A 23959-nucleotide genomic window follows, 5' to 3' on the forward strand; every position below is an offset into this window, starting at 1 on the left:
ACACTGGCGAGGAGCAACGTCCCACGCTGCCCCAAGGAGGCCGCGGCCGTTGGTGGGCGTGGCCGCGCCAATCTCGCGGGAGGGCGGTTGGGCGGGCCGTTGTCCCCGCGGGCGGGGCGAGTTGCTAAGGAAATGACTGCCCCCAGCGCCGCGCCGCGCCGCGCCGTCCGGGCGGGGTCTGAAGCGGCGCCGTTTCCGCTTCCGCTCCCTCTCTGCTCCGGTCCCGTTACCGCCTCCTGGGCCGCCTCGCGCCTTTCACCGGCACGTTGCGTTGGCCGCGCAGCCGGGCCCGCTCCTGCCGCGCGCGCACCCGGGGCTCCGGCTCCGGCGCCGGCACGGGTCGCGCTCCGTTCGCCTGCCCCTGAGGCCGCCGGTCAGCCGCCGCCATGGGTGCCTACCTCTCCCAGCCCAACACGGTGAAGTGCTCCGGGGACGGGGTCGGCACCGGCGCCTCGCGGCTGCCGCTGCCCTACGGCTTCTCCGCCATGCAAGGCTGGCGCGTCTCCATGGAGGTGAGGCGGGAGGGGCCCATAGGCTGACGGCTGTAGGGCGGGAACCTGACGGAGAAAGGGAGCCGGGGGGGGATGGGGTCATCCCCGGGGAAGGGTCCGAATCGAGAGCCTGTGACCGCAGCGGCAAATTGGGGGGCGACAGCGAGAGCGGAGCCGGGGCCGAGAGGGAGCTGCCGGTGCTAGGAGACCGTGTGACGGTGGCCAGCTTGGCGGCGAGGGCTCGGCCATGTGGGGAGAGGCACCTTCCGCCCACTGACCGACCTCCCCGTGCCTTCGCGCCATCCTCTCGTGACAAACCAGCCCTCCAGGCTCGTAAACGGTGTGAGGTTTAATGTGGGAGTAAAGATGAAGAGAGGGACTATTTATCCATTGATTTTTGCTAGAGAGAGGCGGATAGATGTGAATGATTGTACTTAAAAATAAAAAATGTGATGTGTGAGGCGTCTTTGGACGAGGAGTTTGACAGGAAAGGAAGCCAGGCAAATAGTCCGCTTCAAAATCTTAATACCTATATGCCTGGCCCTGGGCACCACATGTTAATTTCAGAGGTTTGACTTGACCTCCGAGAGTTGTCACTCGTTTGTATTCTTTCACGGCCTTTCTTGGCCTTTGGAAGCCTTGAACTGTGTCAGTCACTATAATTTCTTTTAAAATTATGCCTGATGTTTTTTTCTCACTCGGAATTTCTCTAAAACTTAGTAATTGTCATTTTACCTGTGCTTGTTGTAGCTTATAGTTTCCTTGATTTTCAGTCATTTCATCAACTTTTTTTTTCTTAACCTACAGAGAACTGATTTTTCTTTTATAGAAAAATTTACTATCGATAAAAGGGAAAAATGGAAAAATTCTGGATAAAAAGGAGTAGTGTTGGGCAAATGGGTGTGAAACTACAAAGGAGAACAGAGAAAACTATGGTAGGAGGGAAAGGAAGAAAGACATGTGTAAGACGTGTTTTTGTGAAGAGTTTTGTGAGGTCTAGGCAGAGGAGCCAGGGAAATGCTCTATTATGTCTGGGATCGAAGGTTTATCCACTTACTAGGTGGGCTTCAGGTAACAGCCAAAAGTCTCCCTTGGGAATTTCTTCAAATCCCTCACTCCTCCCTGTGGTTAGCTCTGGAATGACAGTATAAACTTAAATGGTTTGTTCTCAGACTCAAATTTTATACCCACGGCAGACTTTATCATATGCTTAAAATCTCAGGAATGGAGAGGATCCTATATAGTTCATCTCACCACATTTTACAGCTCAAAAACCGACGCCCAGAGAGATTAGGATACTTGTGCCTTGGTGGAAAGAATCTGTAGGATGAAAATTGTTCAAGACCTATACTACACACTGTTCTCATCTGTGTCATCCTGAAATAAAGCATTTATATTTCTCTATGGTGCACAGTATTGAGTTTACTGGGTGCTTGGTAAGTGTAATTGTCTGGCTGGTAGAAATATCTGGATGTAGCTTCGCTGTCAATCTGGGGTTTGGGTTAGTTGGTAATTTGGAGGTTCCAGTTCTATGGCATTTTCTGTTAATATTGTAAGATTTGAGGTGACTATCTCATGTCACAGTAAGGCTTTTCCTTTGGGTTTCTCATTCCATAGTTTCCACTTTCCTCTCTGCTGTGGTTGTTCCACTTCTTTGTTACTCTTTCTAGTTTTCTTTATGAGTTGAGTTGCTTGGATAATCAGTTTTCCAAGTCTTTTGCCCAGTGATTCTGTACTGTTTGCTTCTTCTTTCTCTGCAGGGCATTTCCCTTTATTTTTGGCTTCTCCTCTGGTAATTAGAACATAACTGTTTTCATCAGGGGCTGTTTGGTTTGTAGAGATCTTGCTAGACTATTCCTTAGATCCTAATCTTCCTCCTGAGAGATAACCACTTAGGGTTTTAAAATCTTATTGTGCGGTTTCTGAATTTCCCTTTGTTTGAATAGTTAAGTATACCCAATCAAATCTTCTTGAAGTCCTGTTTGGGATCCTGTTCTGCTGCATTGATACTTTTGCTTCTGGCTTTGTTTCCTTTCTCCCTGCAGTATAACATAGTTTCTTTGCTATGGCAAGAAAAGAACTGACTTCTAGCCTGTTGAGTGAATCTTACCTTTTCCGAAAGTGTACTCCTGTTACTCTTAACCTTTAGGGCTGAATTTCACCAGTTTATTAATTCTATTGACCTTATTTGCCTGGTCCTAATGATTTAGTTGAGGTAAGTTTATCACACCCATACACATTATAAAGGTTACTGAAATCCTGACTGATGTATAGTCAGCCTTAGAGAGTACTGTTTTATCCCTTCTCTTGAGGCAAGAATGGCAACTATCAATAGCTGGCATTTTATACTTTCTGCCTCTCTCCAGCCCCTTTTGCTGTGGAACCAGGGTGTTTTGAGGAGGGGTAATCAAAATACCACAGTTGATGTTCCCTTCCCTTCTTCCTTCTCCATGGTTTGGAGGGACCCTCAAGCTGGTTGAGGTATGTATTTTGGGGGTTAACAGGTAGGTTGTGGAAGGGTGCCTGAGAAATATATATGGAAAGGCTCTGAGTTTCTGATGTCTAATGAGAAGTCCAATCTGAAAACAGTTTTAGTTGATGTAGTCTCAAAGAGACTAGAGTACTTTTAGTTTTTGGTTATGAGGTTCTGTGGAAGTGACAAAATTGCTTCCTGTGGGGAATTAGGAGATATATATATATAGATATATATATATATATCTTATATTTGTCCCTTTTAAAGGCAGCATCAATACCTAGAGTATAAATTTGAGTAGGCTAGCTGTTTATTGCCATATAGAAGCTGGCTTATTAGTGGTCACAGAGAGTCATCTAGAATTGAATGTAGATAATGTTGAGCAGAAAGTTCTTAAAGATACATGCATGATAGTTTCAATCATTATATTAATAGGGGAGATATAAAATGAGATACCACAAGCATGCTGTGGGGTTGCACTTGAGAGAGGGCATCTGAGGCTGAAGACCATTTATTGTTTGTACCTCAGATTAGTGTCTCATCTGTAGCTTAAAGCACTTTTTACTTACTGAACCAGATAAGAATTCCTTTGTCTAGGATACAGTTAAGCAACTTTCATAAAAGGGCATTCTTTTTGATCAGCATGCAGTTCCTATTCTTTACAATTCAAAGGTAGCATGAAATGATATCAAATGCATGTCCATTAATATGGAGAAATTTTTTTCTACTATACTATTCCTTTGTAAGTTTTCAAGCAACTGTAAGTTACAGTCAGAACTTATTTCTCAAGATTTCAAGAATATCTTACATTATTTCTGTTGCCCAATCCCCTAGCAGTTAATACTGCTTCTGAACCCCTGACCCTCTATTGGGTTACCATCTTGGAATTATACTTTGAGAGGTAAGGGCTTGAATTTGAATGTAGAAATTTGACAGATCTGATCAGTAGTTCTTGCCACTGTTAGCTGCCATTAAAATTGTGCTGTCTGGAAGCACAAATCTTTAGAACTGAAAGCATCACTGATGTTTAATGATACACTGTGAACTGAGTACCAATTCCAGTGGAGTTGTTTTCTGTTTCCCTCTAAGTCTAGTTCAGAGATGGAGTGTATCAACTTTTAATCATGCATAGTACTTGAAAATGTATATACAGGTCCCTCTTTAAACAACTGTATCGAGATATAATTCAGGTACCATATCCATTTAAAGTGTACATTTCAATAGTTATTATACTCACAGAGTTGTGCCGCCATCACCACTATTAATTTTAGAACATTTTCATCACCCGAAAAAGAAATATTGTGGCCATTATTAGTCACTCCCTATCCCCCCTCCTCTAACCCCTGGCAACCACTAATTTACATTGTGTCTTATGGATTTGTTTATTCTGAACATTTCATATAAATATGTCACCTTTTATGTCTGGTTGCTTTTTACTAAACAATATATATATATATATATATATATATATATATATTTAATTTATTTATTTTTGGCTGCGTTGCGTCTTCGTTGCTGCGCGCCGGCTTTCGCTAGTTGCAGTGAGCTGGGGCTACTCTTCATTGCAGTGCGCGGGCTTCTCATTGCGGTGGCTTCTCTTGTTGCGGAGCACGGACTCTAGGCACGCGGGCTTCAGTAATTGTGGCGTGCAGGCTCAATAGTTGTGGCTCGTGGGCTCTAGAGCGCAGGCTCAGTAGTTGTGGCACATGGGCTTAGTTGCTCCGTGGCATGTGGGATCTTCCCGGACCAGGGCTCGAACCCGTGTCCCCTGCATTGACAGGAGGATTCTTAACCACTGTGCCGCCAGGGAAGCCCCTAAACAACATTTTTAAGGGTCATCCAGATTGTACCGTGAATCAATCAGTACTTCATTCCTTTTTATGACTGAATAATCTTCCATTGTATGCACATTTTGTTTATTCATCCATCAGTTGATGGTGGTTTGGACTTCCACGTTTTGGCTCTTATGAATAATGGTGCTATGAATATTCATGTTCAGATTTTTGTGTGGAAATAAGTTTTATTTCTCTTGAGTATATTCCTAGGAGTAGAATTGCTGGGTCATATAGTAACTCCGCGTTTAACATTTTAAGGAACTGCCTAACTATTTTCCAAAGTGGTTGCTCCATTTTACATTTCTACCAGCAGTATATGAGGGTGTCAGTTTCTCTACCTCCTCCCTACACCTGTTATCTTTTTTTTTTTCCTCCAGTTATAGCCATTCTGGTGGGTGTGAAATGGTATTTCATTGTAGTTTTGATTGTATTTCCGTGATGGCTAATGATGTTTGAGCATTTTTCCTTGTGCTTATTGGCCGTTTCTGTATCCTTGGAGAAATGGCTGTTCAGATCCTTTGTCCATTTTTTTTTTTTTTTTTTTGGCTATGCCGAGTAGCATGTGGGCTTGCAGGATCTTAGTTCCCCAACCAGGGATCGAACCCGTGCTCCCCTGCAGTAGAAGTGCAGAGTCTTAACCACTGGACTGCCAGGGAAGCCCCTGTTGGTGTCCTTTGAAGCACAAAAGTTTTTAATTTTGATGAAGTCCAGTGTTAAGAGTTTTATAGTTTTGGCTCTTACATTTAGGTCTGTGATCCATTTTGAGTTAATTTTTGTGTATGGTGTAAAGAAGGGTTCCAAGTTCAAACTTTTACATCTGGATATGTGTTCGTCCCAGCGTCGTTTGTTTTTGTTTTTTGTTTTTTTAGGTATTTATTTATTTATTTGGCTGCATCGGGTCTTAGTTGCAGCGTGTGGGCTTCTCTTTAGTTGTGGCGCATGGGCTCTAGAGCGCACGGGCTTTGCAGCTCAGGGCTTAGTTGCCCCGCGGCATGTGGGATCTTAGTTCCCTGACCAGGGATCGAACCTGCATCCCCTTCATTGGAAGGCAGATTCGTAACCACTGGACCACCAGGGAAGTCCCCATCATTTGTTAAGAAGCGTATTCTTTTCCCTTTCTGAATTATCTTGGCATCATTGTTTAAGATCAATTGACCATAAATATGAGGGTTTATTTCTGGACTCTTAATTCCATTCCATTGATCTATGTACCACGCTGTCTTGGTTACTATAGCTTTGTGGTTTTGAAGTTGGGAAGTACAAGTCTTCCAGCTTTGTTCTTTTTCTTGTTTCTTCTTTTCTGGGTCCCTCGTATTTCCATATGAGCTTTAGGATCAGCTTGTCAGTTTCAGTACAAAAGGCATCTGGGATTTTGATAGGAATTGCTCTGAATTTGTAGATCTATTGATGAGTATTACTATCTTAATGATATTAAGTCTATAGTTTTCTTGCGATGTCTGTCTGGTTTTGGTATCAGGATAATACTGGCCTCATAGAATGAGTTGGGAAGTGTCACCCCATCTTCTGTACTTTGGAAGAGTTTGTGAAGAATTGCTATTAATTAGTCTTTAAATATTTGGTAGAACTCACCAGTGATGCCATCTGACACTGGGCTTTTCTTTGTAGGAAGTTTGTTTGGTAAGATACACATAACATAAAATTTACCATCTTAACCATTTAAAACGTGCAGTTCAGTAGCGTTAAGTAAATTCACATTGTTGTGCAACCAGTCTCCAGAATTCTTTTCATCTTGCAAAACTGAAACTCTATACCCATTGAACCACTCCCCATTCCCCCTTCCCCCAGCCCCTGACAACCACTGTTCTACTTTCTGTCTCTATGAATTTGACTAGTCTGGGTACCTCATATAAAGACAGATTTGTCTTGATGACTGGCTTATTTCACATAGCATAATGTCCTCAACGTTCATCCATGTTATAGCATGTGTCAGAATTTCCTTTCTTTTTAAGGCTTGATGTTCCTTTGTATGTATATACCACATTTTGTTTATCCATTCATCTGTTGATGAACACGTGGGTTTTTTTACTTTTTGGCTCTTGTGAACAAAGCTGCTATGAACATGGGTGTGTAAATATCTCTTTGAGACCCTAATGGGAAGCTTAAGATCAAGGTGTCTGGAGAGGGCCCACTTCTTGGTTCATAGTGGCTGTGTTTTAGCTGTGTCCTCACAAGGCAGAGGACCTCTCTGGGGTCTTTTATAAGGGCACTAATTTCATTCATGAGGGCTCCTCCCTCGTGACTTAATTGCCTCCCAAAGGCCCTACCTCCAAATACCATCACTTTGGCCCTGAAGTTTCAACATAGGAATGTTAGGAAGACACAAAACATTCAGTCCGTAGCACAGTGGTAATACATGCATATAATTTTAAAAGTCAGACAGTAATACATGACTTTTTTTTAAAATAAATTTTTATTTATTTATTTATTTATTTATTTATTTAATTTTTGCTGTGTTGGGTCTTAGTTTCTGTGCGAGGGCTTTCTCTAGTTGCGGCAAGCGGGAGCCACTCTTCATCGCGGTGCACGGGCCTCTCACTGTCGCGGCCTCTCTTGTTGCGGAGCACAGGCTCCAGACGCGCAGGCACAGTAGTCGTGGCTCACGGGCCCAGTTGCTCCGTGGCATGTGGGATCTTCCCAGACCAGGGCTCGAACCCGTATCCCCTGCACTGGCAGGCAGATTCTCAACCACTGCACCACCAGGGAAGCCCAATACATGACTTTTTAAAACCAAAAATGTAGTTCCCTTTCCAAGCACCTTCAAAAGTTTTATCTTGAATTGCAAAGATTTAGATAAATTTAAGTATCATAAATCTAAATGATTGATCAAGTGACACAGGAGCCTTTGTGGATGTATTTGTAACCTTAGGAAATTGACATCAGGAAAGATAACCAGGTCTTTATTAATAGCAGATCCACTGGTGTCTAGAAGGTCAGAAGGTGCTGTGTGATATATAATTTAGTAAGGCAAGACCTAAGAGCCCTTATTCAGGTGATCTGTGTATTCTGCATCATTTCTTTCGTACCATCTCAGTGGTTATTGTGTTATGATACAACGTTAGGTTTTGGGTAGTAAATGAAGGAGGAGGTATCCCTAAGATATTTGTTCTGAGGCAGCTGGGAACTCACCATCATAAGCAAACATCCTGCTGTGTTACAAAACATACTGTTAGGCCCCAGCGCTGTAAAGAAATTTAAGACAATCTGTTTTCATGCTGTTTTGGACCTAGGACTCCCTTTTCCCCTATGGAATGTTGGATAACAATACAAGATAGCATATGCTGAATGCCAAATTATTGGTAGAAGCAATAAATGTTAAGAGTTCGGGTGGGGAATGATCACAGAGTATTGGTGTGATGAAGAAATATCTCTTGGAGGTGGTGAGACTAACTGGACCTTTAGGAAAGAGTATAAATGGTAACAAATGGGGAGGAGGAAAGTGGGAGAAGAAAAAGTATTAGAAGAAAGGATAGGAGGAAAGACTGAAGCAGGCATACTTACTACTTTGCTGGGGTAGGGTGTTCAGTATCAAGAGTGTCAAGAGTAGTTTCTTTTGGGGAATGGTATGAGTTAAAGAGACTAGGTTATGGAGATGGATAGGAATGATTACTGAGTGCCTTAAATTGCCAGTAACTTGTATGGAATTAATCTAATGCAGTAGAGTCCATTGAAGGGCCTAGCAATAAAATGTTATATAAGGGAGATTAATCTGGCAGCTGGATGTATGTAGGCTGGATTACAGGGGGCAGAGAGTAGAGATTGGAGAGGAGTTAAAATACCATTAAGAATAAAGTAATCCAGGATCACAGTTACGAGGGAAAAGTCAGCAGGACTCAGTAGTGGTTGGTGGAAGACAGCCAGGAAGTCAAGGAGGACTGATATTAGGTGTTGCCTAGGACAGTTAAGATTCCATTGACAGAAATAAGACATGTAGGGGAAGCTTTGATTTTTTTGGAGACTGCTAAGTTCCTGTTTACATATGTTAAGTTTGAGGTGGAGAAGGGATATCCTGTAGAAACAGGCAATTGGAGGTATAGAACTACAGTTCTTTACAGAACCCAAGAGAACTTTTGAGAAAGCTGACGTGGTTTGTACTATTTAATTACATACAGCGGTTGGGGAGAATGAAGCCTGCAAAATGGCTATTGGGATTGCTGTTATAGTGATTGCCTGCTTCGTGAAGTATGATTCTGAAGGAGAAGGGTTTGAGTTTAAGAGGAAACGTTAATCTAGAAAGAGAGGAGAGGGACTTCCCTGGTGGCAGTGGTTAAGAATCCACCTGCCAATGCAGGGGACACGGGTTCAAACCCTGAGCCGGGAAGATCCCACATGCCACGGAGCAGCTAATCCCGTGTGCCACAACTACTGATCCTGCACTCTAGAGCTCGTAAGCCACAACTACTGAGCCCACGTGCCACAGCTACTGAAGCCTGCACACATAGAGCCAGTGCTCCGCAGCAAGAGAAGCCACCGCAGTGAGAAGCCCACTTGACACAACTGGAGAAAGCCTGCGCGCAGCAACGAAGACCTAACGTAGCCAAAAATAAATAAATAAATTTATTAAAAAAGAGAGAGGAGAAATATTGCTTCTGAGGCAGAAGTGAAGGAGATGTTAGATACAGCTATGGAGAAATTTTGAGTTAGAATAGGGAAGATGAGGTAGATCTTGAAATAAGACCTTGATCTAAGTAAAGTAAGAGGTTAGCTCATCTGCTATGAGTGAAAGGAAAATAACATTGAGAGCTTGAATAATGTGGGAAAGGTTTGTGACTGACTGTGGTTAATATATTTAAGAGTCAATGCAGAATAGAGAAAAAAGTGCTAAATGGAAGTAGTCACCACAATCAACATGATTTCATGACATTTTATGACTAGCGATACTTAGTGGCTCGGGTTCAAGTGTGAAGAAAGCATTTGGTCGGGTTATACAAGGTTGGATGAGTTTTTCTAGATTGCTAAGAGACAGAGTTGAAATATGCAATACTTAGCTCTGACTCAGAAGAGGACAGAGAGAGAGACAAAGGTAAAGGTATGGAAGCTATGATTGAAGATATAAGGGGGAAATTGAAGTGCTTAGAGAAGGTAGAGCAGTTCCAAGTGATATAGATCCAAAACCTCACCAAGAAGTGGAGGAGAAGGTAATGTGGAGTGGTTCTAGGAACTGAGACCTCGAGGTATAAGATGAATCTTTATTGTGGGCATTCCTCTTTGAGACAAAGGATAGAGAAGACAAATGTGAACCAGGTACTAAATTTCAGAGCAGAATATGTATACTTATATATTACGTTCCAGTTTACAAAGAATTTTTACATGTTTTACATCAGCATCATGATAGTCCTGTGATGATACGAGTAATGTAGATATTCTTATTCCATACTATAGAGGGTAAAATTGAGGCACATCAATAGATAGCTGACCAGAGATCACACAGTATATGGTAGCTTGGCAGCTTAAGGACAATCATAGGTTTCTTTTGTTGTGGTCATTATTCAGAATGGAACGATATGGCTAATTGTATAAAAATAAAAATCTTGAAAAGTAGGATATAATTATTACTCAGATTTCACCCTCCACTGAGTTTGATGTGTGATCTTAGACTTCTAACATATACATAGATACTTTATTTTTTGCTTTTTATCACAATATATTGTGAACTCATTTCTAAATGAATACATATTCATCATTTCTAAGAGCTGCATATATTCCATTGGAGGGATGTACTGTTTGTAATCTAATCTATTCATGGAAATTTAGATGGTTATAATTATTTTTTATTATAAGTAATGCTGTAATGAACATTCTTCATATCTTTGTTTCCTTGTGTCAGTACTCCCATAAAATAAACTTTTAGAAGTCAAATTACTAGATCAAAAGACATGCACATTGTGGTACATATTACCAAATTGCCCTCCAGGAAAACTAGTAATTTATATTCCTGTTTGATCAGAGTACATGAGAATGTGTTTTTATCTTCACTCGTATTATTACTGGATACTATTAATCTTTTTCATCATTCTCATTTGCACAAAAGGATAATTCCTTGGTTTTTTAATGTTTATTTCTTTGATTACTATTGAGGTTAAATATTTTTTCCTGTGTTCACTGTTGCTAGATCTGCTTCAAAGTCACATGATCTTGTGAGGAACAGATGAGAAGTCAAAAAGATTTTTTTAAATAGAGGTGTGGGTTCAAAAGAGATAGTACACCAACCTAAATGTCCATCAACAGATGAATGGATAAAGAAGATGTGACACATATATACAATGGAATATTACTCAGCCATAAAAAGAAACGAAACTGAGTTATTTGTAGTGAGGTGGATGAACCTAGAGTCTGTCATACAGAGTGAAGTAAGTCAGAAAGAGAAAAACAAATACCGTATGCTAACGCATATATATGGAATCTAAAAGAAAACAGAAAAATGGTACTGATGAACCTAGTTACAGGGCAGGAATAAAGAGGTAGACATAGAGAATGGACTTGGGAACATGGGGTGGGAGGGGGAAGCTGGGGCGAAATGAGAGTAGCATCGACATATGTACACTACCGAATGTAAAATAGTTGGCTGGTGGGAAGCAGCAGCACAGCACAGGGAGATCGGCTCGATGCTTTGCGATGACCTGGAGGGGTGGGATAGGGAGGATGGGAGGGAAGCTCAAGAGGGAGGGGATATGGGGACATGTGTATGCATATGGCTGATTCACTTTGTTGTGCAACAGAAACTAACACAGTATTGTGAAGCAATTATACTCCAATAAAGATCTATTTAAAAAAAAAGAGATGATACAGCTGTGATTTAGAGTGCGTTACAGGACAGAGAAAGACCAGTTGATTCTCTTGTTCCACTGGGAAGCAGTGGACAGGAAGAGTGCTCCTCTCTCGTCTACCAAAAAAGTGAAATTAGTTGGACCAGCCTCTCAAATTTTAGCATATATTGAGTCTTTTTAAAAAGACATTTCATTTACTTTTGAAAAAGTAAACATTCCCATGCTTAAGTCTTGCTCCCATCAGTCTGCGCCCTCATGCCCTCCCACAGTTTACTTTTATTAGTTTTCTGTGTGTCCTTGTAGTATTAAAGTATGAGAAGACAAATGTCTATTCCTATGCTCCCGCCTATACAGAAAGCAGCTTACTAAATATATCATTATGCACTTTGTTTTATTTAACAAAATATCTTGGAGATCTTCCATGGATTTTTTGTGTGTGTGTGTTTTGTTTTTTGGTTTTTTTTAAGGAAAGCAATATTTGTGGATCTCCAGTATTCACTAAAATGTTTTTAATGTAATGTTACTTATATGTGTACAAACATAGAACTGGACATAAATTACATGCCAACAAACCAAACTACAAAATCAACAGAATTAAAATCAACATTAATGTGACACAACTGTTTTGCTGAAACTAATCAGACACTCACAGCATGACCAAGGTAGTGACGGCTGAGGTACAGTTTCTTATGGGTTTAGCATACCTGTGCTATACTGTGTCCCATGCCGATTCTCTCACTGCTTTTGTCATCTAACCCATCCCTTCTCACTTTTTCTTTATTTCATAGCACTACCATCTTTCTATGTGAATTATGCCATCATTCTATATGATTTACCTATTTACTGTGTTTGTTGTCTATATTCCTCACTAGAATATAAGTGTTTTATGAAGTGTGGGTCTTTATTTTGTTCACTGATACATCCTGAGCACCCAGAACACATACTAGCACATAATGGATACTCAGATATTTGATGAATGAATGAATGAACAAATGAATTCTTAGGCACATTAAAGTCTGAGAACCACTGTAGAGGATGCTGTGGTAAAAGACAATCATAAAAGGCAAGAAAGTGCTAAGATGTTGGTGATAGGAGAGGAAGGCCCAGTAAGATAAACCCTGGTCTAGAGGGATGGGAGGTCAGTGTGGCTGGTGAGAGAGCGGTTGGAAGAGGGAGAGAGGCAGAAGATGACCTTTGGTGTGTGGTGTTCTTCTAGATCTTGGGGATGAGGCTAAGAGGTAGTCGTGTCAATGGCCATAGATAGGCCATCAAAGGCCTTCTGTGGACGCCCATTAGCTTCTGGGGCACTTTCTCCTGGAGACAATCAGAGGGAAATACAAGAAAGAGTAGCTCCTTTTCAGTGCTCTTCTTCCCTACTTTAAAACCCTAAGTTTTTGGTTTTTTGTTTTATTTATTTTTGGCTGAGTTGGGTCTTCTTTGCTGCGCGTGGGCTCTCTATAGTTGCGGTGCGCGGGCTTCTCGTTGCGGTGGCTTCTCTTGTTGCGGAGCACGGTCTCTAGGTGTGTGGGCTTCAGTAGTTGCGGCACACAGGCTCAGTAGTTGTGGTGCACGGGCTTAGTTGCTCCGCGGCATGTGGGATCTTCCCGGCCCAGGGATCAAATCCGTGTCCCCTGCCTTGGCAGGCGGATTCTCAGCCACTGCGCCACCAGGGAAACCCCCTAAGTTTTATATTCTAGACTTGTATAATGAAGGAATAGTCTTATTTTAGTGACAACAGAACTACTACACTCAGGTCTCCTGACTATTAATATAATTAGAAATTTTTAAATACTAATACCTGAAAGACAAAGGAGAACTATTAACTTTACTAATTAATCAAAGTAAATAGCTAATTATATCCTTTTTGTCTGTAGAGAATACCTGAAAGGAAGGTTGGGTTGTTGTCCAAGATGGGGCAGGGTAAGCGGCGGTACCCTTTTATCTAGGTCTGACAGTCTTGCCTGAACTTTGGCTTAGCCAGTAATATTAGTTTGGGGTAGCAGTTTTATTAATAGAAGAATTTGATCAAGCCCAGCCTCCCAAATAAAATGTTCGTGTAGCAGGACCATTGCAAATTTCTCTTCAGGTGTGCTGTGCCTTCAGAGTTAAATGGTATCTCAGTTCCAGCTGGGGATAGGAGATGGGATGGCTGATTTAATGGGGCATTGTAAATTCCACTGTGTGTAGTTTAATAACTATTTGTTGGAAAGATATTCTTTTGTAAATACATCCTCCGCCTAGCCTTGGGGGTAACTTCTTAAATGAGTTAAACTTTAAGAGAAAAGGGGAGTAATTTGTTTAGATGGTGGTTTTTGGGGGGTGGGGAGTATTAAGTGTATGTAGCTTTACCAATTTCTAGTGCTTTCACTCCGGCTGTCTCAGGATTCTCCTAGAAACTTTTTAGGTCGGTAATGCCCTCAGGTCGCTTTTTGCTATCTTCCCTAACATTTTCTTCCTTTAAGTTCACTGATTCATAGAATGGGTCTGGAAGTGACTTTAAAGATCCTTTATTCTGGTGCTTCCCATAGTTGCCACAAATCCAAAAGGGTCAGATCTAGAGTTCCAACAGCCAAACATTCTGCCATCTGGACTGAGATCTCCTAGGCTGAGGCTGCTAGACTGCAGAGGTAGTGACCTGATTCATCTCTTTCCCTTCTTCCCTCCCTCCTTCCTTTCCTTTCTCCCCCTCCCTTCCTTTCTCCCTCCTGTGTACTGTTCTTATTTATCATCCCATCTTCCTTTCTTATTTCTAGGCCATATAGGTCAGCCAGGGAAAGGTTAGTGCGATTAAGGTGTGAAGGCAATCCTTAATGACCTGAGGTGCACAAGGAAGAATACCCTTTGACCTTAAGAAATGATGATTATGCTCTTTTTCCTAGGATGCTCACAACTGTATTCCTGAGCTGGACAGTGAGACAGCTATGTTTTCTGTCTACGATGGACATGGAGGTAACTTTAGCAGATCATATGGTAACATTCTAGGACCCCACTTCCAGGTCCTTTGTTCTTTTACTTTCCAGGGTTCTGGTCCTCAGATATAATTTCCTGCCTAGTTCTGTTTTTCTCTATTCTGCCATTCGTCCTTCCCAGGAGGATAGTGCATTGGTTCTTAATCTCACAAGGCCTTGTTTTAATCCAAGAAGCCTCTTCCTACATTAGCATTTATCTCTTTTTCACTGAAAACTAAGTATACAGGCGAGAAAAGACATGGGATATATTAATATAGCCCTGAGAGAGGTGATGGTGAAATCCATTTTCTTGGTCAGAACTTCCCAAAACATTGTCTTTTAAATAGGTTTCAGTTGTGCTAAGATATTCATCTTCTCAATCCTTGGGGTTCACTCTAGAATGGTGTGCTGATATTATATCACTTTCTGTGTGTGCGAAGCTATGCTCTGGGTGACTTTACCTTTGTTCTAGGGGAGGAAGTTGCCTTGTACTGTGCCAAATATCTTCCTGATATCATCAAAGATCAGAAGGCCTACAAAGAAGGCAAGCTACAGAAGGTCTGTCTTCCCACACTGTTCATTCTCCATTTCTGCAGACTTTCCCTTTTTTTCCAGTCCTTGGCTTTTCCTTTTTCATTGCCACCCAGCTTCTTCTTACTGTATTTCTTAAAGAATTCCGTACCTAAAATGAGCTTATTCCCACTTGATCCTTTTTAGAGCTACCTTATTGATTCCTAAGTCTCTAAACTGTTTTTTTATTTGTCTGTGAGTGTCTCACAGCTTGGTGGATCACACTCTAATTTGCATCTCATCCTCGTGCCCAGGCTTGTGTATAGGCAGTTCATTTTGTACCCACGTACTTCTTCCTACACTTGCCTCATACTAGTTTGATTATATTCAGGCTTTGGAAGATGCCTTCCTGGCTATCGATGCCAAACTGACCACTGAGGAAGTCATTAAGGAGCTGGCGCAGATTGCAGGGCGACCCACTGAGGATGAGGATGAAAAAGAAAAAGTAGCTGATGAAGATGATGGTGAGTGTGGCATCTTTTGTTTGAGAGGAAATTGGCATATTAAAGAACTGTTCTTTAATACATATTAGTTGTGTGTCAATTCTGAAAGATGGCTTCCCAGGGACCTGGGAAATCCTCATGTTAAAGAATCTCCTGTACTACAGGTGGTTATGAAAAGGAGAGAGAGGATTAACCTTTGTTGAGTTCACAGTGTTGTAAGCATTTTTATATACATCATCTTTTGTCATTGCAATTGGGTCTTTCTGGTTCATTTTAATGTTTATGTGATTTTTTTTAAGACTGGAGCTGCCTTTAGCCATAGCAGCCAGTCATTAAGCCTAGGCCTGGACTAGGAGCATTGTGGATTTCCTGGGTCCTCAGCCAGGTTAGGGTTTCCAACTTACCAATAAAAAACGAGAGGTGATAGGGAACACATATAGTAACTAGTATTCCTTTGACTAAGAAGGGAGTGCAAGACAAAGACCAAAGGAAGTCTCTGGAGGCTGATGTTACTTGAGGAAAAGGGAGCAAAGGGCTGTTCTTCTGAGATTTGATAAGTGACAGGAGCCTTAGGAGTGGGAGGTGGTGGGGAAGTTGGAACTCAGGTTGCAAGGGCTGTGGAGGTAGTAAGGGACTGATGCCATGAGGAGTCTGGCATGGGGTGCTGATTTAGCCTCTCCCCTGCAGTGGACAATGAGGAGGCTGCACTGCTGCATGAAGAGGCTACCATGACTATTGAAGAGCTGCTGACACGCTACGGGCAGAACTGTCACAAGGGTGCTCCCCACAGCAAATCTGGAGCTGGGACAGGCGAGGAACCAGGGTCCCAGGGCCTCAATGGGGAGGCAGGACCTGGGGACCCATCTAGGGAAACTTCTTCAGAGGAAAATGGCCCCACAGCCAAGGCTCACACGGGCCTTTCCTCCAACTCGGAATGTGGGACTGAGGCAGGCCAAGGTGGGGAGCCTGGCACTCCCACTGGTGAGGCTGGGCCTTCCTGCTCTTCAGCCTCCGACAAGCTGCCTCGAGTTGCTAAGTCCAAGTTCTTTGAGGACAGTGAGGATGAGTCAGATGAGGCGGAGGAGGAGGAGGAAGACAGCGAGGTAAGGGCCCAGTGGGGGCAGATAGATGTTGAAGTTGTAGAGAGGGCCTGGTTGGTCGCCGTGCATAGCTTTCTACTCTTTTCTGTCTCCTATTTTGACATCATCCCCCACCTACAGTCTAAGCTTTTTTTTAATTCATTATCTCCACCAACACGGGTACCATTAGCCCTCTTAACCTCTTCCTTTGTTGACATTGTAACAAACAGATCTAGTTCTGGCCTTTCAGAGTCTGTCTCCTAGAGAGAGAACAAGACGTTGGTGGTTATTACTTTGGATATGTGGGTGTTTCTTTTTCTGGGCAACTTATTTTCTGGTCATGTTGCCTGGAAGGTGCTTTTGGCTAGCAGCTCTGGCCTTCCCCGAGGTTTCCTGCTAGTGACCGCTGAACCTAGTTCAGGATATTAGTTATATCCATCCTAGTCCTCTCCCCCGTCCTCCACATTTTTCCATCATGATCATGTATTTGCATCTTTCAGTGTTTTAAGGATCTATATGTTCAGTCAGGGCCTCTTGGTTCTGAGCGTGAGTTGGGGGGAGGGGGCAAGGAGGTCATCTCAGTCCCAGTAGCCTGGGATTGTCCCTCTGGCAGGAATGCAGTGAGGAAGAAGATGGCTACAGCAGTGAAGAGGCAGAGAATGAGGAAGACGAGGATGACACTGAGGAGGCTGAAGAGGATGAGGAAGAAGAGGAGATGATGGTGCCTGGGATGGAAGGCAAAGAGGAGGTGTGTGGGGAAAGGAGGGCAATGAGTCTGGAAAGCCAAGAGGCCAAGTGTGAATTCTCTGATTTTGATTTTGGGAGAAGGGTCCCCTTCCTATCTTAGCACTGAAGTCATGGTCATGGAGGGATTTACTCTGCAAGGGGAATTAGGCCTTTCGGGTAGAATTATCTCAGAAAAGGGCGAGAGCATGCTATATCTGGAAAGATTAAATCTATGCTCCTCTTGTCTGTTAAAGTGCTCTTGGTGGTCCTAGTGAGATGAGAAGACATAGGGGAATGATTAGAGCTGGTGTCCAGAAGCTCCCATGATGGTCCCTTTCTTCCTTTTAAGCCTGGCTCTGACAGTGGTACAACAGCAGTGGTGGCTCTGATACGAGGGAAGCAGTTGATTGTAGCCAATGCAGGAGACTCCCGCTGTGTGGTGTCTGAGGCTGGCAAAGCTTTAGACATGTCCTATGACCACAAACCGGAGGATGAAGTGGAGCTAGCACGCATCAAGAATGCTGGTGGCAAGGTCACCATGGATGGGCGAGTCAATGGTGGCCTCAACCTCTCCAGAGCCATTGGTAAGGGCCAAGAAACTATGGGAAAAACTTCTGGGGTCTTGTTCTCTGTTCCAGACTACCTATAGCAAACTTTAATCTTCATGGCCTTTTTATCTTTCCAAGTATTTTTGTATCTACTACCTATGTCCCTTAATCATCTCTATGAAATAGGTAAAATAGGTATCATTTCTAGATGATGAAAAAACAGGTTAGTGACTGACCTAAGGTTCAGCAACCCAAAGATAGGGTTGAAACCAGAAAAACTAGACCTCACTTCTCCATTCCACTAGATTATGGAACTTTGTAAAGAAGGGAAATAAATGGCAGGGTTTGACTGGCCTCAAACACAAATCTGTGCGAAGTGCTCAAACTACTTACTCATCAACCATCCATTCCTTTACTTCAGGAGACCACTTCTACAAGAGAAACAAGAACTTGCCACCTGAGGAACAGATGATTTCGGCCCTTCCTGACATCAAGGTGCTGACTCTCACTGACGATCACGAATTCATGGTCATTGCCTGTGATGGCATCTGGTAAGCACTGGCGGGACACCCTAAAATTCCCTTTTTTCCCCTGCAGCATTACTTCTCTTCTAGGGCTCTGAGCTGCTTTATCTTCCTTCTAATGGCTGTAGTCAGCCCCTTTTCTCAGGCTGCTCTAGAATTAGAGCCTAGATAGGCAGCAGCTTGGTGTCAAGACCCCCAAACCTAAGGCAAAGCTGAGAAAAGTCTCTGTGGGTGTTTACGTTGGCCTGAGCCATCTGTGACCTCTATCCTCTACTCTGCCTTGCTGGGACTAAAGAAGATTCTTACTGTTGTTTTTGACCCCAGGAATGTGATGAGCAGCCAGGAAGTTATAGACTTTATTCAATCGAAGATCAGCCAGCGTGATGAAAATGGGGAACTTCGGTTATTGTCATCCATCGTGGAAGAGGTAAGTCCCAGGTAGAGGAGAGAAGGTGTCTGGTCTGTGTATCCAAGGTTTTCTCTTTTGGCCTGAGTTAAGACCAGAGCCTGGGAGTATCACTAATTACTGACAGATACTAAACTCTGACTAGAAAGTTTCCCTTTCCCTCATTTCCCTGACTTATCCTTATGCCTCATGCACTAGCAAGTGGCCTGTTTTGTGACACCTGTTGCCCGTTCCCCTCCTTCTGCCACCCTGTCTCAGCAAGGCCAGCCCTTTGAGACTTTAGGTTCCCAGGAAGGTTTTCAAATCCTGAAGCTGAGCTACCCCATCCCTTTTGTAGCTGCTGGATCAGTGCCTGGCACCAGACACTTCTGGGGACGGTACAGGATGTGACAACATGACCTGCATCATCATTTGCTTCAAGCCCCGAAACACAGCAGCGCTTCAGCCAGAGAGTGGCAAGCGGAAACAGGAGGAGGTGCTCTCTACTGAGGAGGCTGAAGAAAATGGCAACAGTGACAACAAGAAGAAGGCCAAGCGGGACTAGCGGTTGTCCAGACCCCTGCCCACCTAGACTGTTTTCTGAGCCCTCCAGACTGAGACTGAGTTTTGTCTTTTTCCTTTAGCCTTAGCAGTGGTTATGAGGTGTGCAGGGGGAGCTGGGTGGCTTTGCTCAGCCCATTCCAAAGAGGGCTCTCCCTCCACACAGCAGCCTGGGAGCCTCTGCTGTCCTCCCCAGCCACCTCCTTGCTCCTTGGGGCTCATCACCGGTTCTGTGCCTGTGCTCTGTTGTGTTGGAGGGAAGGACTGGTGGTTCTGGTTTTTACTCTGTGAACTTTATTTAAGGACATTCTTTTTTATTGGCGGCTCCATGGCCCCCAGCCGCTTGTACCCGCTCTCTGTTGTACACTTTCAGTCAACACTTTTTCAGACTAAAGGCCAAAACCTAATCGTGCCCATGGTGTCCTTTTTTCTCTGCTGCCATCCTGTCCAGACCACCCACCCAGGATGCCCTGGCTCCACAGTTGGCCCCCACCAGTAGCATCGACCTAGCCCTTCCCTGTGTGAGGTGGTGTGTGTGTGTGTGTGTGTGTGGTGTGTGTGTGTGTGTGTGCGCGCGCGCGTGCGCGTACCTGCCCACCTACCTGCCTGCCTGTGATGTGTGAGACTCAGGGAGAGGGGGGCCGGGTACGGTAACTCCCTGAGCCGCTGGCAGCCTGGCCTGGCGTCGCGGCTCATCCTCACCCCCTCCTAGGGTGAGGAACGATTTCCTTGTTCCTCCAGGGAGGGGTCAGGACCGGCCAGGCAACCCTTAAGACTAAAGCCAGAGTCCCGGTTTGACCTCCCCTCCTTACCGGCCAGGTTTCATCTGATCCCTGATTGGCTCGCCCGCTTGCTTCCGTCACAATCACTTCCTGGTCACGCTGTGGACGCTTTCGGGGCTTCTGCTTTCCACGGACTACGCGTCCCGTGTGGCTCTGCGACAGCGGAAGCGGAAGCGAGTACGGAGGTACCAGCTGGTCTCCGTAGGGCGGGGGTAGGGGGCTCCATGAATGGACGCGGCGGCGGCGGCGGCGGCGGCGGGAGCGGCCTGAGCTGGGCGCCGGGGCCAGGGCCGGGGGCTGCCCGGGGCCCGCGCCGCTGCATGGGGGCGGCCCGCGGGCCCTGAGGGGAAGGGCGGGCAGGCCGAATTGGGAGGGGCGGGGCCGGGCGGCCGCAGGCCGGAGGCGCGTCGGGCTGGAGCCGGTCACGATGCCCCGAAGGAAGCAAAGCCACCCGCAGCCCGTGAAATGCGAGGGGGTCAAAGGTCAGGGGTCAGGGGTCACGAGCTGCGAGGTGGGGAGGAGCGGGGGTGGGGTCAGTGGTGTGGGTTCAGGTCTGGGTGGAGGGGGACTCTTGAGGGATGGGGTGGGCGATCTGGACTCCTAGCTTCCCATCGAGGTACTAACAGAACCCGAGAGGGTCTACGAGTGCGGGAAGTACGGTCTGCGAGGGCTGGCTCCCCGGGTGCGAATGATGGGCACGGTTCCTGAGGGAGGATCTACAAGCCTCTTCCCCTCTTCAGTGGATACCGAAGACTCCCTCGACGAAGGACCTGGGGCCCTGGTATTGGAGAGTGATTTGCTACTAGGCCAGGATCTGGAATTTGAGGAAGAAGAGGAAGAGGAGGAAGGTGACGGCAACAGCGACCAGCTCATGGGCTTCGAGAGAGACTCTGAAGGTGGGTTTGGGGGACTTACTTAAGGAAGTGACCGCTGGAACCCCGGCCTTTAGGAGGCGGGTTACGGTATAGTGCCAGTGAGCAAAACACCGTTTCCTGCCACTGGGGCTGGTTTCGTTTAGATTTGAGCTAGATTTCTTCATTTGCCTGATGGTCCATCACTTTGTTGAGGTCAAGTTCTGGGGCCTGGTTCAAAGGTGGTATGAATAGGACAGTAGAGGAATCACACGGAACAACTGGTTAAAAGTAAATGCCCTTTTAATAACTTTATCCCGCTCCCTAGCCCATTCCTTATATGAATTTATTTTTAAGAGGTTCAGGGAAGCAACCTCATTCAAGCTAGTATTTACAGCTGATCTAACTCCCTTTCACCTGCAGCATAAACTCCTCTTGTATGGAGGTATTAGTCTCTGCCCTCAAATATCCTTCCACATTCCTCTTCCCTGTGATCTTAGCATCACCCCATCCTAGTTTGCTGCACTACCTATCCACTAATGCCACTTTTGAAGGATGATTTTGAAAGTCATTGAGGGAATCCATATAAAAGAGAATCCATCCTTTAGGCTTATAAGTGGTATTACATGCGTTACTGTTTCCTCTTCCCTCCAAATTTTGCCTCTTGAGATAGTATGGAGGTGATTATAAAATAAAAACTAAGAGTCCTTACTGATAGAGGCACTAGAAAAAAGGTATCAGGTCTCTGCCTTGTGTATTTTTACTTTCTTATCCCAAGAATCAGTTAATTATTTAATTATTGATTCATTTCAGTCTGTGGTCCACTGTGAGCCCTTGATCTTTTTCCATTCATTGGTCCTATGTACAACTCTGTCATCACTAGGTTAGTCCAGACTTGGAGGTAGATGATTTGTGTTGAATTTTTAGGATCATTGAATTGAAGAGAAGGGTGGAGCCCAGGAAGCGGGGAGACCACAAGTGAGAAAGGGAGTTTGGAGTCTGTTCCTAGCCTGTGTTGATGTCTCTTCTCATGTCTGTCTCACCAGGAGACTCTCTGGGGGCCAGGCCTGGGCTTCCCTATGGGCTGAGCGACGACGAGTCTGGGGGCGGCCGGGCACTAAGTGCGGAGAGTGAAGTTGAGGAGCCAGCCAGGGGTCCAGGGGAGGCCAGGGGTGAGAGGCCAGGCCCAGCCTGCCAGCTGTGTGGGGGGCCCACAGGTGAGGGGCCGTGTTGTGGGGCAGGAGGGCCGGGTGGGGGGCCCCCGCTGGCCCCACGGCTACTATACTCATGCCGCCTCTGCGCCTTCGTGTCCCACTACTCGAGCCACCTGAAGCGGCACATGCAGACACACAGCGGGGAGAAGCCGTTCCGCTGTGGCCGCTGCCCCTACGCCTCAGCCCAGCTCGTCAACCTGACGCGACATACTCGCACCCACACTGGCGAGAAGCCCTACCGCTGTCCCCACTGCCCCTTTGCCTGCAGCAGCCTGGGCAACCTGAGGCGGCATCAGCGCACCCACGCGGGGCCCCCCACTCCTCCCTGCCCGACCTGTGGCTTCCGCTGCTGTGCTCCACGTCCTGCCCGGCCTCCCAGTCCCACAGAGCAGGAGGGGGCAGTGCCCCGGCGACCTGAAGGTAAAAAGCCAGGGACCAAAGAACCTCGGACGTGGGTGGGTGGCCTTAGGGGTACTTGGATTCATAGCCCAGGTTTCATTGTCTCTACAGATGCCCTGCTGCTTCCAGATTTGAGCCTCCATGTGCCACCAGGTGGTGCCAGTTTCCTGCCGGACTGTGGGCAGCTGAGGGGTGAAGGGGAAGGCCTATGTGGGACTGGATCAGAACCACTGCCAGAGCTGCTGTTCCCTTGGACCTGCCGGAACTGTGGACAAGAGCTGGAAGAGGGGGAGGGTAGTCGGCTGGGAGCAGCCATGTGTGGGCGCTGCATGCGAGGAGAGACTGGAAGTGGTGCCAGTGGTGGACCCCAGGGCCCCAGTGACAAAGGCTTTGCCTGTAGCCTCTGCCCCTTTGCCACTCACTATCCCAACCACTTGGCTCGGCACATGAAGACGCACAGTGGCGAGAAGCCCTTCCGCTGTGCCCGCTGTCCTTATGCCTCTGCTCATCTGGATAACCTGAAACGGCACCAGCGTGTCCACACAGGAGAGAAGCCCTACAAGTGCCCCCTCTGCCCCTATGCCTGTGGCAACCTGGCCAACCTCAAGCGTCACGGTCGAATCCACTCTGGGGACAAACCTTTTCGGTGTAGCCTTTGCAACTACAGCTGCAACCAGAGCATGAACCTCAAACGCCACATGCTGCGGCACACCGGCGAGAAGCCCTTCCGCTGTGCCACCTGCGCCTATACCACGGGCCACTGGGACAACTACAAACGCCACCAGAAGGTGCACGGCCACGGTGGGGCAGGAGGGCCTGGCCTCTCTGCCTCTGAGGGCTGGGCCCCACCTCACAGTCCCCCCTCTGTTTTGAGCTCTCGGGGCCCAACAGCCCTGGGTGCCACTGGTAGCCGAGCTCTCCATACAGACTCACCCTGAACTAGGTCCTTCTCCCCTAGGGCTCTATGGATTAGCCCTGACCCTCCTGTATGTTTTATACAGATGGACCAGAAGCCACCTTTTCCTTCCTCCCCCGCTGGCCAGGGGCTCCACACAGACTAACCTAGGCACTATACGGACCAGTCCAAACCCCATGGGCGGGGGGCCCATATGGACCAGGGGGCCTTGCCTTGACTGATGCGACTTCATAAGCTCAGTGAGAAGGGCCCTGTATCCACCTCCACTGCTCCCAGGGGTGATGGATGAACTGGCTGGGGGACTGTCCAGCCTCACACCTGTCTATTTAACTTATTTCAGTGCTTTATAATAAAGGAAACACTAACAAAGCCACGTCTATGCTGAGTCGCCAGTGGCAAGCACGGCTCGGCCTCACCCTTAGCACAGCA

At 45.8% G+C, this 23959-nt stretch overlaps 2 protein-coding genes across 3 annotated transcripts; both read left to right on the forward strand.

Annotated features, from left to right (window-relative positions):
- Positions 1 to 202: 202 nt before the first annotated feature.
- Positions 203 to 19775, forward strand: PPM1G (protein phosphatase, Mg2+/Mn2+ dependent 1G). The gene is made up of 10 exons (XM_059893366.1): positions 203 to 512; positions 14464 to 14533; positions 15005 to 15090; positions 15434 to 15566; positions 16233 to 16648; positions 17238 to 17372; positions 17700 to 17934; positions 18320 to 18449; positions 18747 to 18849; positions 19166 to 19775. The coding sequence occupies exons 1-10, from the start codon at positions 387 to 389 to the stop codon at positions 19370 to 19372; spliced, it is 1641 nt and encodes a 546-aa protein (XP_059749349.1). The 5' UTR covers positions 203 to 386; the 3' UTR covers positions 19373 to 19775.
- Positions 19776 to 20267: 492 nt separating this feature from the next.
- On the forward strand, positions 20268 to 23899 carry ZNF513 (zinc finger protein 513). Of its 2 annotated transcripts, none has more exons than XM_059893375.1 (4): positions 20268 to 20335; positions 20891 to 21046; positions 22048 to 22635; positions 22726 to 23899. In XM_059893375.1, the coding sequence occupies exons 2-4, from the start codon at positions 21022 to 21024 to the stop codon at positions 23550 to 23552; spliced, it is 1440 nt and encodes a 479-aa protein (XP_059749358.1). In that variant the 5' UTR covers positions 20268 to 20335; positions 20891 to 21021; the 3' UTR covers positions 23553 to 23899. The 2 variants fall into 2 exon arrangements, with proteins under 2 accessions (XP_059749358.1, XP_059749357.1); XM_059893374.1 differs by lacking the exon at positions 20268 to 20335 and adding an exon at positions 20512 to 20632.
- The last annotated feature ends 60 nt before the right edge of the window (positions 23900 to 23959 follow it).

The sequence above is a fragment of the Balaenoptera ricei genome, chromosome 13, assembly GCF_028023285.1.
Source record: "Balaenoptera ricei isolate mBalRic1 chromosome 13, mBalRic1.hap2, whole genome shotgun sequence".
NCBI lineage: Eukaryota > Metazoa > Chordata > Mammalia > Artiodactyla > Balaenopteridae > Balaenoptera > Balaenoptera ricei.